At 42.6% G+C, this 16,562-nt stretch overlaps 1 protein-coding gene across 1 annotated transcript in view; it reads right to left on the bottom strand.

The window, feature by feature from the left end:
* The window catches only part of SERINC5 (serine incorporator 5), a 103,540-nt gene that overhangs the window by 22,197 nt on the left and 64,781 nt on the right, over positions 1 to 16,562 (bottom strand). Inside the window, exons 3-5 of the mRNA XM_061158085.1 lie at positions 8,104 to 8,282; positions 7,555 to 7,637; positions 5,966 to 6,059 (exon numbers count right to left, since the gene is read on the bottom strand). Coding sequence (XP_061014068.1) covers positions 5,966 to 6,059; positions 7,555 to 7,637; positions 8,104 to 8,282 — 356 coding nt within the window. The remainder of the gene's footprint in view (positions 1 to 5,965; positions 6,060 to 7,554; positions 7,638 to 8,103; positions 8,283 to 16,562) is intronic.

Here is a 16,562-nt window from a genome sequence, read left to right as displayed (position 1 = left end):
GATGCTGGGAAAGACTGAGGGCAGGAGAAAGGGGCAGCAGAGGATGAGATGGTAAGACAGAATCATCAGCTCAATGCACATGAATGTGAGCAAACTTCAGGAGATATGAAGGACACAGGAGCCTAGGGTGCTGCAGTCTACGGGGTCACAAAGAGTCGGACATGACTTAGTGTATGAACAACAGCAAACAATCGTTTTACCAACTAAAAACTAGAAGGTACAGCTGAATATGCAAAAAATTCTTGGCTCAAGCATAGAATTTTTTCTTAACCCTGAAAAACTCCAGTCTTTGACTCAAGTGTATTCAGTAACTAAAATGAATATTCACCGACTTTAGCTTCCCCATTCTGGATGTCAACTACCCCAGGACAAGTTCCGGCAGTATTATAGAGTGGGCTGTGTGCTGGAGTTCTCTCCGAGTTTTCCCAGAAATACAGAGTCCGGAGGTGCCAGTCTCTTTCTCCAAGTGCTGCCAGCAGCTTCTGCTGATGCCCATCTTCTCTTTAGGGAGAGAGAAGTAATTGAACTCCACCCAGAGAAAGACTGGCTGACCTCATCTCTTCTGTCCTTGCACTGAAAAGAAGACTCTGTACCAGTACTGCTTCTCCCAAACAATGCCAGGTATGATTAAGGAAGAGCTTGACATTAAAGAAAAGTGAAGGCAGGAATTCCCTGGTGGTCTAGTGGTTAGGTCTCAGCCCTCTCACTGCCAGGGGCCTCGGTTTGATTCCTGGTTGAGGAACTAAGATCCCACATGCCTTGGAGCACAGCCACCTCCTCTAAAAAAAAAAGTGAAGAATAAAATTAGCAGAAAAAAGAGGAAAAATTTTAATGGGATTTATAATAAAGAATCTAGAAGAGGAGACTAGTGTAAAGATTATATTATTTTATATAAACATTATAAAGGAATAGGGGAAGTATGTGGTGGCTTAACAACCTACAGAGATTGTTCAGAACAAAGAAGAGTGCTTAGTGATGCTAAAAAAAGAGGACAGAACTACAGGGGGTGGTCTGAATCACCTCATCTGCCTTAGGGGTCAACTGCCCTTTGTAACCACATCTCACAAAACTTCGACAGCAGGCAACTTGCTTCATGTCTTCACAGAGTTGGGAAGTGTTCAAGAAGCCCAGCTGAGATGTTTGAATGATGGAGAAGTTACTGTGGCCAGAGACAAAGGAAACAAAGAGGAAAGGCCAAAATGATAATGACCATCATACTCCTGAAACCAACCAGGCAGTCTGATGACTGTGGAGTTATTGTAATAGAGAAGGCACACAAATCACACGAAGATAAAGTGAGACTTAGAGAAAGGAAAGAGTCAAATGCTACCTGCTGACAGGGAGAGAAAATGGATTATGAAGAAAAAGGTGAACACTGCTGACCAGTGTGTAAGTGGGGGATCCAACTGTGTCCTCACCAGTCTTTTGGGCTATTTTATTAGTGTAAGAAGGACTTTCTTAACAGTTAATTTTGCTTGGATCCCCAAGGTTAAATCTTCAACCCTAACCTCTCCCCTCTATTCCAGGCTCTTATTATCCCTGTTACGTCTCCACTTGGAGGTCTAACTGGCTTGTGGATCTTAGGAGGTCCAGGTTAACTTGCCAGTATTCAAACCTCCATCCCCAAATCTGCTCCCCTATGATCTTCCCAACCTCAGAGATTCCATTGGGGGTGGGGGGTAGATAAAGAACTGCAGTTGCTCTTGGCCACTGTCTTTCACTCCCTGCTCCTCCCCTCTCCCCAACATCATGCCAACTCCAGCAGCAAACTCCCTTGGTTCCCACTTCAGACTATCAGCATCTGACTGCTGCTACCATCTAGCACCAAGCCACGTCATCCCTCCCCTGGATCACCTCCCACTAGTCTCCTTACTTCCACCTATGACCTCCTCTCTTTTCTTAACTTACAATGTGCATTAGATTCTGTCCCTCTAGTGCCCGGCCATCTGCCATGATGACCCCAGAAACCTTTCATGATCTGGTACAGGACCATCTCTGATGAATGACTTTATCTCTTGCACCTTCCCCTCATGCCACTGGGGTCCAGCCACAGTGGATGTCTCCTCGCTCCTTAGACAAGCCAGCGCAGCCCTGCCTCAGGCTCTTCCCAACTTCCTTCGTCTCCCTCATACCTTACAATGAAACCCTTTCCCGGCCCTGCTCGCCCCAACTCTCACACCCACAGCACGCTCTCCACCATTGAACCTATTACTTATTTGCTTGATTAGACTTATTAGCTACCCCGTCTCCTCTCCAGGAGAATATACACTCCACAGAGCAGGGCATTGTTGCATTCACTGCCGACTGTCAAGTGCCTGGCAAGCAATAGGTGCTTAAAGAATATCGGTGCCAGGACTGCCAACTGTCAGAAGACAACTTGACGCAGCAATGATGACTGAGTGGTTGCTACCTGTTGCTCTAGCCTCTGCTGGTCCTCCCGAGACAACTTCTGTAGACACACCAAATAATGCCATGACTATACTATTGGTGCCTGGCACAGAGTTAGCACTCCAAAAATTTTGAATCAATGGTCAATGCGAGCACTTAGATGAAGATTAGAAAAGGACCAAGTGGTAGGATGAAGTGCATAGATACAGAAGCAAGAAGGTTATCAGGTTAGAAGAGGTGGCTGGGCTCAGGCATGGGATGAGCACTAGGGGAAAACAAAAGCCAACAGCAACGTGAATTTTTAAATCTAGAAAGTCTAGAAAATGGGTCTTCATTAGAAACACCTGACTGTACCATCTGTTTTTTGTGATTTCAGTTTTGATATAGAACTGACACTTCAAACCACAAAAATTGGCCTAGAAAGTGTTAAAAACAAGATGAAAGACTTAAAATGAAGTCACTAATGCTAAGCCCCATGTCGCCAAACCAACGCCACAGAGTATCAGCTCTCCCAGAAACGGAATCTTAAACCAGCCAATCAGAAATCTCCTATTCAGCACTAATTAGACAGTCTAGTTAACTAGTTAGGTAGTCTGACTGGTAGGACCTGCCATCTCCTATAGGAAAGTTACCTCATAATAACTAAACTGCTTTTCTGCTTAATGTAACTTCCTTGTCTCTGCTCCCTTTTGCCTATAAAAGTCCTTTTATTTTGTATAGCTCCTCAGAGCTCCTTTCTACTTGCTAGATTGGAGAGTGCTAAATTTGAATCAATTTTCACACAAACATTTTTAAATGCCCTAGCTTATCTTTTAACAAAAGAACAAAACATATCACTTTACAGGTATAAAAACTGACGTCAGACTAGTCAAGTCATATGCCTTAAGATTCAAAGATGGTAAAGAATCCGCCTGCAATGCAGGAGACCCAGGTTCAATCCCTGGGTCAGGAAGCTCCCCTGGAAAAGGGAATGGCAACCCACTCCAGTATTCTTGCCTGGAGAATCCCATGGACAGAGGAGCCTGGTGGGCTAGAGTCCACGTGATCACAAACAGTCAGACACAACTGAGCAACTGAGCACGCACACGTGCCTCAAGTAAAACAGCCAGATAGTCAGGGCCATTAAAATCTGCTGCCTGGTATCCAGGCCCATGGCCTTTTCTCTTCTACCGCCTTTGAGATTATCTCTTTCTCAAGATCTTTACAAAAGGAGAAAAAAGGAGAAAAAAGCAAAGGGAAGAAAAACTTTGGTTGTTCCATCCATGAAGAGGTACACAAGTATTATATTTTCTAGACTAACCTTGAAAGCAAGAATCTCCATTAAAAAAAAAAAAAAAACCCTAAATTAAATGAATTTACATAAAAATAACAATATTTGTACATTTCCTAGCTTAATCTTAATTTTAGGCAGATCAAGAAACCAGGAGCATGTGGACAAAAGGGATTTTGTTGGGATACGGGGATACCCTCTGGGGTACCCAGAGGCAGCACAACAGCAACATCCGCTGCTGCAAAGCTCTTAAGCCATTCCTATTAGGTGGCTTCTGGAAAGTTTTTAAAGTGATCAAACTCTTCCAAAATGCCTGTTAAAACTTGGCATCGATAATCAGTCCTAGAAAATGGCTTCAGAATCAATCAAGACATTAAAAGTCTGAATAAAGCAGCACAAGCATTCTTAACAGAAGATACTACTTAATGGGCAAATCTGGCCCTCAGAATCAAAGATATTAATATTTTACTACCAAGTTCCTAACTTGAAATTTGTGAAAATCTTAGAAAAAATTGGGGGTGACATATTATATTTTGTCTTATAAAAAAATTCAGAGTGAAAGTACATTAAGAATCAATGGAAGTGTGATATTTCATCAATTAAAATGCATTTCTAACTTACTGTGCACATTTCTTCTGTACAGCTGAGAAAACAGGGTCACATGAAACTATAGTCACTCGTTAGACTTCAGGAAAACTTTGCAGCCTCAAAACAAGATCTAGTAGAAACCACAAACATACTAGGTTTCCGGGATGACTCAAAATGTAGGACAGCATGCAATAATAAACTTATATTTTGGACTTCCCTGGTGGTACAGTGGATAAGAATCTGCCAGTGCAGGGGACACGGGTTCAATCTCTGGTCTGGGAAGATTCCACCTGCCGCAGAACAACTAAAGCCCATGCACCACACTACTGAGCCTGTGCTCCCTAGAGCCTGAGCTCCACAACAAGAGAAGCCCGGGCACCACAATGAAGAGTAGCCCCTGCTCACCGCAACTAGAGAAAAGCCTGAGCAGCAGGGAAGACCCAGCACAACCAAAAATGAATACACTGAAAAAAAAATTCATATATGAGCACAATTCAGACCTAGAAATCTGCATTTTCATAGTGATTAAGACTTGGAAAATACCAAAATACGACTGTAGTGCTACTTGGAAGATGATCTGATGTGCTGTAAACCGTTTTAACATTGGCATTTGGGTGCATACTCTAGTATTTACCAAATAATAAAATGACTAACAGTATCTTTTCATTCATGCATCTCGTGATTTGATCTTTAGAAAACAAAACAAAACCCAAACAGAACAACTACCAAGCTGCAGAATATAATCAGAATGAAAAGTGTTTTGAGAGAATGTGGACAGTATATTTTATGTTATCCAAAATTAAAAAAACAAATTCACATGCATATAGAACTTTCAGATTTCCCCTACCCCAAAACAGTATAAAATAACATGATGCCTACAAAATCTACAAAATAACAAGAGCCTTACTAGATACAGCAGGCAGTTATTTTCACTCATATTTTATAAAGTCAGACAGAACAGTTAAATCAGACAGAACTTTGCCCTGAGTAACAAAGTCAACTTGGCCTTAGCACTGAAGAAGCCAGACCCTTGTCTAGTCATTTCCTTAATGTAGCTCAGCAAGGATTAAAACGAACCACTAATAGTTTGGCATTTGCCACACATCTTGGGACGTGAATCCTATTTTTAAGGCACTTAGAGTCTAATTTTTAAAAGTCAGGATGGCTTTCTAAGTGAGAACAACAAAAGTTCCTAATGAAGGGGCCCTTCCTCTCTTAGGCAGTTGAGAAGCAACAAAATTATTTTTAAAGAGGAAAGAACTAGTCCATCAAATAGTCTCTGCTGAAAGTGAACTTTCCATTCCAAACTACTTTTTTCTTTTTAATCTGCCAAGGATGGGGGCCTAAGATAAAGCTCGCTCAAAGTTTTTAGCCAGTGACACAGCACGGAGCTGGGCTGTGAGGCGTCAGCAGGGGGGTTGCCCGTGGCTAAGTCTCAGAGTCCAAACGAGAGGGTGTGGGGAAAAAGGGAGAAAAAAGTAAAAAGAACTGACGTGGGAAAAAGAAAGGTAGGAATGAGAGAAAATCAGTATGGGAGAGGAGTAAAGCAAGAGGCTCAAAAAGCAGAGGGCAGGGAGAGAACCTGCAAAAATCAGTTTTGGTGTAAGCAGGCTGCTAAGCCCTGGCAATCCCACTCAGGGGAGGGCCTCTGTCGACACTGGGCACTTTCTCCGAGCCAGAGAGTGAGTTCACGTGGAAGCTTTCCGCAAAGGCACATACCAGTTCTTGTTCCATTTATGTGCAAACTCCACAAGCAAGAGGAGCTGGATGACTATGAAGAGGAAGCCTCCAACAGCTCCCACATAGCGCCAGGCTGCAAAAGAAGACCGTTTTGAAAGCAGATGAGATGACGGTCCCAAGTGTCTAACTCAAAAAAGTAATGACTATGGTTAATTCTTACCTCAGGCTCCCTGTACTGCTAACACACTGAATTCCCATACAATTGTACAAGATTGGTACTACTATTATACCCACTTTACAGATGAGAAAACAGAGTCTACATAAGCTGACCAGGCCCTGCAGCCCGTAAAGGATGTGGCTGGGATGTGAGCAAGGGCAGTCTGGCACCACAGCATCCTAGCTTCACCTCCATGCTATAAATAAATGCCAGATACCCTAACAGGTGTAGTTAATTCATAAAAGCAACAACATCCCCCCCCCCCCCCCCCCACTTAAAAGTAAAATCACACATTTCCAGAAAAAGCAAGGATTTGAATTTTACTGGGGAGAGACCCATCAAGGTTCAGTGAAGAAATGAGTTTCAAACTAGGGTTCTACTTCCAGCTCAGCCACAAAGCAGCTCAAACCTTGGATGAGCACCTCACATCTCTGGTTATCTATAAAACAACTGAGCTGAGCTAGTGGACTAACTGCTAGGTCCCATCCATTCTAAGTATATTATTCTAATATATACAAGGACCTCTGTGGGGACTAGAAAACTTACCAGTATTTTAGGTAAAAAGACAACTTGGATAAAACTTCCTTAAGGAATGCATAAAAGTGGTGTGACTCTAAGAAACTCACTGGACCTGGCATGTGGCTATTTGAGGACCTATGGCTTTTCCTCATTCACAATGTGAATACTTTCACTATCTTAATTAGGAAAGTGAATCCACTGGGTTTGAACAGTTCTTTGAACCTCTGAAATGCAGGCTTTATTTTTCCCCTCCCTAGCTCAAATAAAGAAGGACCCCTTGTTTCACTTATGATTGAATGCTTCATATTAAGTATTTCTGGTAGATTCCGTCAGTAAGGACATACAACTGAATTGAATATAATTGACTGAATAGCGGTCAGTGTTACATAGTCTCACACCAGTCAGGTTTAGACATAGCCTAGAGGACCCCACTGTCTTAGACGCAGCTATATCTTAGACACAGCCTTTCTTAGCCCACTATCGCGGCAGCAGATTTAAAGCTGCTAACAAACCCTGGGTTTGTGGGCAGGGCAGAAAGAACAGGGTCTCCCTGGTCACACTGCTGACTTGCTAAACTAGTTTTCAAACAAGTTTTCCAAGTGCCTCATTTTCCCTTCAGGCCAATAACCTTAACTTCAATTCTTCAGCCAGCAGAGTATAGGTTCTGTCACCCATCCGGGGAGGTGGGGGTTGAGTGGGGGGTTGTTGAGGGGGAGACAGGAAGTAGAGAGGATGAATGAGGTGTGGGCAGGTGAGGCAGGGTTTTTTTTTTTAAGCTACAAGAAAGTTTAGTAACCTACAATATCAAAGGCACCCTGGACTATGCTTTGGAATAATTTTACAAAGTGGGTAAAAACACAATAAGGAGATACCCCCAACCCTCCATTCCTACCATTCAGAAAGGTCTCCTGATCTGGAATGAAGAAGGCTCCTGAGCACATGGCCCCCAACAGCAGGAGTTTAAAGAACCAAAAGCTGGAGGGAAAAAAAAAAAACAAAATCAGAGGAAATGTATTCAAATGATATTCAAGGAAGGACAAAAGCCCTCTTAGAAGGTACGTGTGTTGATCCGTGATTCTGTTCACTTCAAATGGAGGGGAAGAAATTAAGTGACTGGGGACTGCCTCCTCCCATAATTAGACAGACTCAATGTTTGGCCTCTGATTGTGCAAAACCATTTTGCTGCAGGGTGGAAATGACCTGGGGGAATGTCTTGGTACAGGAAATAAGCTCTTATCTCCACTGCGTTTCTCATTATGGCATCAGGTGTTACAAACAGGAATTCAGTTCTTAGTCTACTGTGTGGGGAAAAGTGTAATTTTCTCAAATCACTGTCAACAATTTCAACTAGAGGAAAGCAGTCAGAGGGTGTGACTAGTAGATGCCCTGGAATGCTGCTCTGAGTCCAGGGAAAGGAGAACCGATCCCCACGAAGACTCACCCATTGTGAATGTAGGCTCTACAGCTTTTACTGTTGTTGACGTTCAAGGTCAGGAGGCAGAAGAGGAAGAAGAAACAGGCCATTCCAAAACAGACTCTGTATACTGCAGAATACCCCACGAGCTTCTCACAGGTGTCACCAGCTTTAATGCCTTTACAGATATCTTCAAAATAAGGGATCTGAAGAAAAAGAGAAAAAGTCTTTGTTAAAACTACGTAAAGAAGAGTCGGTGCGGTTCTTTCAGCCTGCAAGTCAAAATTCAATGTGAAATTAATTACCGAGAGAAATTAAGACTGAGAAGAAAGTCTCTCTTCCAAAGACCTTTTCCTTAATTTTCTCTGAATCCTTTTTAGAGATATAGCGCTCATAATGTACCACTCAGCCTTCACTTACTCCTAATGAATTCTGAAATCCAGCATCAGAATTTTTAAAAATTATACTTATAATACAAGGGTATTTTTTCTTAAAATGTGTAAATATAGAGATTAAGTGCACATATGACATTATTTACATAGGATAAGCTCCTAACCTAGAAATGAAATCAATGGGTCAGGTAGTAGCTATATTTTAAAATTTCAAGCAATAAAGTCAAATCACTCTTTCAAAGGCTGCGTTTATACCCCAGTAGCAATACTTGAGACTGCTCACATTCCCAGCCTGAGCACCACATTTAAGGGCTAAAAACCACTATCTTGTTTCAATGTCCATAGACCTCATTACTAGTAAGGTTCACATCTTTTTTTAAATTTAATATATTGTTCTATGAATTGGTGGTTAATAGGATTTTTACTTGATCCACTGGAGTTCTTTATTTATGGGCCCTAATCTGATAAATGTCAACAATGGTTTAGTCCAGTATAATTAGAAGGTTTTATATAAAACCCACTTACATTATCAGAATAATTAAAAACTTACATTATGAGAACAAGCAGCATATTTCTATTAATGTCAGAAAATAAAGATTTAATGTTAAAAAAAAAAAGAGAAACTTGCTTCTTACCAACATCAAAGCTGAACACTCTTCAGAACAGAAAATAATTTGGAAAAATCACATTATAGCCTTTACTCACAAAACAAAAACTAAAACCAGGGGAAAATAGGACAAAACACTAAAGGTAAAACTGAAGCATGATAATTTCACTTCTTCTACAGAAAAGATCCTAAAGAAACAGTAACAATGAGGTTATTAAAATATCTATCTGAGACCTAAGATCCCAAAAGTCACCTGGTGCAGCCAAAAAAATAAAAATTCAATAAGTTTTAAAATAAAAGATTTCCATAAATGGAAGGAAGACTAAATGTAATTGAAGTTCATCTTCCTTCCTGAGGATTCTCTCCCTCAGAAAAGATCTGCAATCATTACTATTAAATATGATTTTTTTTTAAAAAAATTAGTGTCTTAGGCAAAAATGCATTGCTACTGAGATCCTGTTATAATAGTTTCACTTTCATGCATAGCTATAAAAGATTTCATAAAGAAATACCAAACATTTTGTGGTCTGCAAGTTCCTATAACTCCAATGTTTTTAGATCACAGCAAGATATAAATCCACAAAGAGAGATATTACTATTATTTTTGACTAAGCCAGGTAAAATATTAAGCCAGATAAAACACAGATTGTGTAGTTAAATTTAAATGTTGTATAAATAACAACTAGTTTTTAATATAACAATACTTGGGGATATACTTATACTAAATATTGCATGGGGGGCATACTTATACCAAAAAAAGTATTCCTTGGCAAGAGATAAAGCTCAAAAGAAGGCATGATCTTGGTGGGAAGGGCCAGGTATATGCCATGCCAAGAAGACTGGCTCCCATACTGTAAGGAAGGGGAAACAGCTATTTAAGCTGGAATGACTTTGGCTGCAAAGTGAAGAACATGTGACAAAAGGGACAAGTTTGAGGCAGAAGGATTAGAAGGCCACTGAATTAACAGTCCAGATAACAGTTGAAGAAGGTAAACTAGTAGCAGAAAAAATACAAAGTCTATGGGTAGAAGTCATAGTTGGCAGGACTGAAGGATAGGGGGAGGGTTCTCTTCTGCCTTTTTAAAGTATTTAGGGTAGAGAGGGAATAGGGTTAAAGGAAAAAAGGAAAGTGAAGTTGCTCAGTCGTGTCTGACTGTTTGTGACCCCATGGACTGCAGCCTCCCAGGCTCCTCTGTCCATGGAATTTTCCAGGCAAGAGTCCTGGAGTGGGTTGCCATTTCCTTCTCCAGGGGATCTTCCCGACTCAGGGATTGAATCCGGGTCTCCCACATTGCAGGCGGACGCTTTACCCTCTAAGCCACTAGGGAAGCCCTAGGAACTGAAAAGAGCTCTGGGAGTTTGTTTTTAACATACAGGGTTGGAAGCACCCTGGAGCATTCCAGTGAGAAGGGGGGGTCTGTAAAGGGCTTGAAAACAGTGATTAAGATACAGGATGCGCCCCACCAGGTCATGAGAGACCTCAGCAAGGGCTTTCTGAAGGAGTCTGAATTTTTAGCTATTTCACAGTGAGTGAGCAAATTCACATGGTTAAAATCTTCATCTATTGAAGTCATGGGGGGACCCCATACCAGTGAATGTTTCAGAGCCTGTAGCAGGAAACAAAAGCTGCACCCTATGAGTGGTACTGGGAATAAGGAGGTAATGTTGTTTTAAATCTGTACAAGGAGGCACCATGCCTCCACCTTATTTGTTTTATTCATGTGGGATTTACTGCTCTATAATATCCATTCCACTCTTCCCCCACCTTCTCTGTTTCCTCTGTCAGCAAAGCTAATCCCTTTTGCACAGCGCTTCCACACTCCTGCCATAACACATGCATGTCAGTGTTCCTTTAATCTGCCCAGTCCATCTTTCCCAGGCAGGCTCTTCTCTACCTCCCTACCCACAGCCATTTCTCTCTTCTCCTCAGATCAGTTCAAGAATGCTCCTGCCAGCAGACTTGAGCACCTACCCTGTCATCCCCCGCAAACTCCCCTCCCCCAAACCCTTACTTACCGCCAGAGGCCCTTAGGCTCATCAAAGGGTGAGTATGCGGCATTGCATATCTCATCCACAACAAAAGTAGGCAAACAACCCCCTGCTCTAAACACTAAGACCTGCCTTATGCTCTGTGGGTGACTCAAGTCGTCTAGCCTTCAGCATGTGGTGAATATTTTTAGGTAAAAAACCTCCGAGTAGAACAGGCTGGCGGGATTTAGTAACGGGAATTTGCTCTGATTAAATATTTGCTGTTCTGAGCTCCATCCCAGTTTTAGAAAAAGAAAACATAGATCACACACAGATTCCACACTGTGGGATGGAGGGGGCGGGCCTGCGAAGGATGTTGCCTCTTATGTCTGACTCTGGGCATCCAGGGACACTGCATCTGTAGTTGGTTCTGTACAGACCCGAGGGCAAGGAGTATCCTCCCAACCACTGAGCAACCAAGCTCAAAGTCACAAGTATCAGTGAGAATAAAGAGCTCATGTGGACTTCCAACCCTAACTCCACTAATAACCTGGGAAAATTACACACCCTAGCTGAGCCTCAGTTTCCCTATCTGTACAATGAAATAATACTGCCTTCCACCTCATGAAGCTGCTCTGAGAATGAAATCAGTGAATCCTTGTAAAAAGGGCTCATCACAGTTCTTGATCCATGGTAGCCATTAAGCAAACATACTTAATTCTAAGTTATTATCTATTTTACAATAATGGGGAGGGAGTCAGGCACATTACCTGAACCCCTGACTGGCTGATGCATTCTGACTTAAACAAGAGGGGAGATAAACATCTTAGAACTCAGTAGACACGCTATTCACTTTACCAAAGGATTCACAGTGAAAGACACAGTTGAACTTCCGTGTAACTGCCAGTTTTCCACGTATGGATTTAACTAACCACAAAAAGAAATTTAAAAAAAAAATTGTTTTTTCCCCAGAAAGTTTCAAAACACAAAAGTTGAATTTGCCATGTATCTGGAACTGTTTACATAGTATTAGACATTTTAAGTAATCTAGCAATGATTTAAAGTATTTAAGAGGATGTGCCTAAGTTATATGCAAGTCCATTTTATATAAGGGACTTGAGCATTGGTGGATTTTGATATCCAAGAGGGTCCTGGGACCAACCCCCAAAGGATACCAAGGAACAACCGTACTGGCAACTTTCAATAAGGTGAACCTTTCCCTGGCACATCTATATAGGCATACCTCAGAGATACTGTGGGTTCGGTTCCAGACCACTGCAACAAAGCAAACAGCACAGTAAAGCAAGCCACATGAATTTTTTGGCTTCCCAGGGCACATAAAAGTTAAGTTTACACTATAGTGCAGTCTATCAAGTGCGCAATAGCATTATGTGTTTTGTTTTTTAAAAGCAGTGTTTAAAAATTTAATAATATAAGATTTAAAAATATTTTATTGCTAAAGAATACCAATCATCTAAGCCTTTGGTGAGTCATGGCAATAACATCAAAGATCACTGAACATGTAACAACAGTAATGAAAAAGTTTGAAATATCGCGAGAATTACCCAAGTGTGACCCAGAGCGAGCAAATGCCGTTCAGAAAGTGGCATGCTGATTCACCTGCTCGAGGCAGGGTTCCCGCAAACCCTCAGCTTGTAAATAACGCAGTGTCCGTGAAACACAATAAGGTAAAGTGCAACAAGACAAGGTATGCCTGTGCAAGAACTGAGCTCTAAAAAACAGGACTCACTACCTGCCTTTCAGAGACCTAGTCACCACTCAAAAAATACACATATCTGAACTTCCATATCAGGGAAGACATTTCAAAACATCAATACAAGTATTAAGGCTAGAGATGTTAGCTAGAAAATCCCCATGGCTTGTCTACTGAGGGGAGATGCTGGCTATGCCCTTAAAACAATTTCAGTCTCAGGCAAATAAATGTGAAGAAATAATGGCAGGGTTAGAAAGGCCTATAGGGCTAGTTGGCCAGGGACTCACATGATGCAAACTTAGAAATAAAGAATAGAATTTGGGAGTGGTTCTTACAGAAATGAAGAGGAAAAGGAGCATCATGTCCCCATAACATTATTTTAGAGAGATGAGTAAACGGCACATTAGCAAAGCTAATGAGTCTTACCTTCCATTATATCAAATTTTTAGGACATTGAATGAAACCAAGCTGCAAAGAAAGCTTTGGGAGAGCTGAGCAGGAGTGATATCACAAAACCTAGAAGAACTAGATCTACAGGTTCTGTTTAGTATCTTACTTGAAATAAACTTCAGAACCAAGACTCTCTCTCCTTTCTGACATTCCAATTATTTGTAAACTTTTTAAGACAGTTTAGTTTTCTCTGTGGAAAAATTCCAGTGCCCATGACAGTGGACCCACCCATGTATGTTACCCACCCATGGACAAGAGTTGCAAAACGGGGAAGGCTAAAATCAGCTTCTGCGGGGAGCTGGCCTGACTGCTCAGGCCCCTTTTCGGCCCTGAGAGAGATCTAAGAGGTCCCTCTCTGTCCCGCCACCCCTGATTTATTAAAGTGCAAACTGGCCTTTCTCACCTCCCTCAAGGAAATTGCTGCAGCCACCATTTGCCCATTCTCCTGACTCTGATAAGATTATCGGGCTCCTGTGAATGGTTTATGTCTAGGTAGTCTTTAACTGATTGTAAGACGCTGGTGCCATGCTCTTCTAGATGAGATAAAACTCCTGAGCTAAAACTAGTGTCTGCAGTTCAGCACGTATGCATGTCTTTGATGTAAAATTTGGTGAGTCCTGTTAGCATATATATGTATGTTACCCCTCAATAAAGTCGTCGGAATCAGTCACACGCTGACTCCGTCCCTCTCAACCCCATCTTTCCGAGTCTTTTATTTCTCAGGTGCTCTGGTGATTGCGACCTCGACCTGTTCGTTTTGCCGGCAGGTCCGGCAAGCTTCCATCCTCCCCTTGACAGCTTCTAGCAATCAAGGGTCATTTCTCTGTAAATTATTACCTTTGAGGCCCTTTCTGGATTGTGGGGGCTATTTTTAAAAACAGTAACCACCAGGGACTTCCCTGGTGGTCCAGTGGTTAAGACTCTGCACTTCTAAGGCAGGAGGCGCAGGTTCCATCCCTGGTCAGGGAACCAAGATCGCACATGCAATGCAGCGCAGCCAAACAAAAAACAAGTAACCATCAGGACTCACCTCTCTTTTGTTCAGATTTCTAAATATTTTTAAGAGAAAAGTTTGCAACGTGTCATTATTAAAAGTCATATGTGGGTGCTCAGTTGCTCAGTCGTGTCTGATTCTTTGTACCTTCATGGACTGTAGCCCGCCAGGCTCCTCTGACCATGGATTTCCCAGGCAAGAATACCGGAGTGGGTTGCTATTTCCTACTCAAGGGGATCTTCTTGACCCAGGGATCAAACCTGTGTCTCTTGCATCTCTTGCATTGGCGGGCAGATTGTTTACCACTGAGCCACATGGGAAGTCCATTAAAAGGGGAACTAAAATTCCACTGAGCCTGGTTTTATTTGACCCAGTCACCTCTATAGTCAGGAACTTAATGTCCCCAATAGTAACTCCCCAGAATCTCAGAAGCATGCAAGACAGAGACGATGTTAGAGTTCACAGCTCCCCCTCTGCCATAAGCCTTTCAGGATCAGTTCAGTTCAGTTCAATTCAGTCACTCAGTCGTGTCCGACTCTTTGAGACCCCATGAATCACAGAACGCCAGGCCTCCCTGTCCATCATCAACTCCCAGAGTCTACCCAAACCCATGTCCATCGAGTCGGTGACGCCATCCAACCATTTCATCCTGTCGTCCCCTTCTCCTCCTGCCCCCAATCCTTCCCAGCATTAGGGTCTTTTCCAATGAGTCAACTCTTCGCATGAGGTGGCCAAAGTATTGGAGTTTCAGGATCAAACCGCCACAAATATGATTAAATAGTTAGAAAACAACTCCAATCACAAACTTTAAATAATAAGCTTTCAATTGAAACAAGACAGCTTGCAGAGAACTGACTAATAATGATGACATGAGAGGCTCTTCCTCAGAAGGGAAACAGGGAGCCGCTAACGTCAGTCTGCTCAGGGAATCAGGGTTTATGAAGGCAGAATGTACAAAGACCACTTGCTAATCTTGAAGGAGGGATAAGAGTTAATCCCAGCGAAAACTCACATAAGTCTTCAATGAGGCAACAGCAGTGGGGCTCGGGGCCATGGAATAGACAGGTCCTACGTGCTGACTGGTGCGGCCTATGAGGGAAGGCAGAGGGACCAAGGACCAGGATTCCCCATTTCTAGTTTTGGCAGCGGTTTGGATGGTGGGCCAGCAGTGGATAGGACACACAGGAGAGGGGCGGTTTCAGGGTGCAGGGGCAGTAATTCACTTAAGCACAGGCTGCCAGAATCAAGGGGAAATGTGGGCAGATGGCGAGACAGCAGGACGAGAGAGAAGGACTGGTAGGGACCAGCAGAGATGGCAAGGATTACAAGGAATCAATGGAATATATAAATTTACCAGGAGAGGAACCCAGGTGGAGGAGCAGGGGATGAAGGAGACAGAGCTGGGAACAGCCCAGAGAGCTGAGGAATGCAAACATTCAGGGACTGGGAAGAAGGGGGAAAAAAAAACAAGAAAGGAACTGAAAAGATACAGAGCCAGAGAGAAGCTGAGCAGCTCTTAGGAAGTGGAGTGTGTCAAATATCACCAGCTGATGAGATGCCAGAAGTAACATTGGATTTGGCAACAAAGAGTCATTCCGAGCAGTAATCCGAATATTCCCCAGAGCAGAGACTGAAGGCTGAGGAGAGGAGACAGTCCAGCAGGCTGGACACTGGGCAGGAAGTGACCCCAACAGGCCTTTCACCCCTGCTTTCAAGAAATCTAACTGCAAACCTAAAAGTGCATCATTCTAAGATATATTTATTTATCATTATACAAGCAATCTGGAGAAGAGAATGCCAAACCACTCCAGTATTCCTGCCTGGAGAATCCCCTCGACAGAGGAGCTTGGCGGGTCCATGGGGTCGCAAACAGTCGGATATGACTGAGCAAGTGAGCATACATACGAGCAACACATATTTACATTATTGTTGTCAAAGAAAATGTAAATTACAACAGATACAGGTAACTGAATCCCCCTAACCATCACCACTCCAACCCTAACCTGACTGCTTCCAGAGGGAACGCCTGTCACACTTCCTTGTAGGCCCTTTGCTCTGTTACTCCCCACTCATTATGTCCCACAGATTGCTGCATGTTCAACACATAAATCTATGTGCAACCTTTCAAACTGCTCTATAAAGAAAGCTGAGCACCAAAGAATTGATGCTTTTGAACTGTGGTATTGGAGAAGACTCTTGAGAGTCCCTTGGACTGCAAGGAGATCCAACCAGTCCATCCTAAAGTAGATCAGTCCTGGGTGTTCATTGGAAGGACTGATGTTGAAGCTGAAACTCCAATACTTTGGCCATCTGATGCGAAGAGCTGACTCATTTGAAAAGACCCTGATGCTGGGAAAGATT

The sequence above is a fragment of the Dama dama genome, chromosome 12 (genome assembly GCF_033118175.1).
Source record: "Dama dama isolate Ldn47 chromosome 12, ASM3311817v1, whole genome shotgun sequence".
NCBI lineage: Eukaryota > Metazoa > Chordata > Mammalia > Artiodactyla > Cervidae > Dama > Dama dama.
The sequence above is the reverse complement of the archived record's forward strand: the minus strand, read 5'-3'. Positions and strand labels throughout refer to the sequence as shown.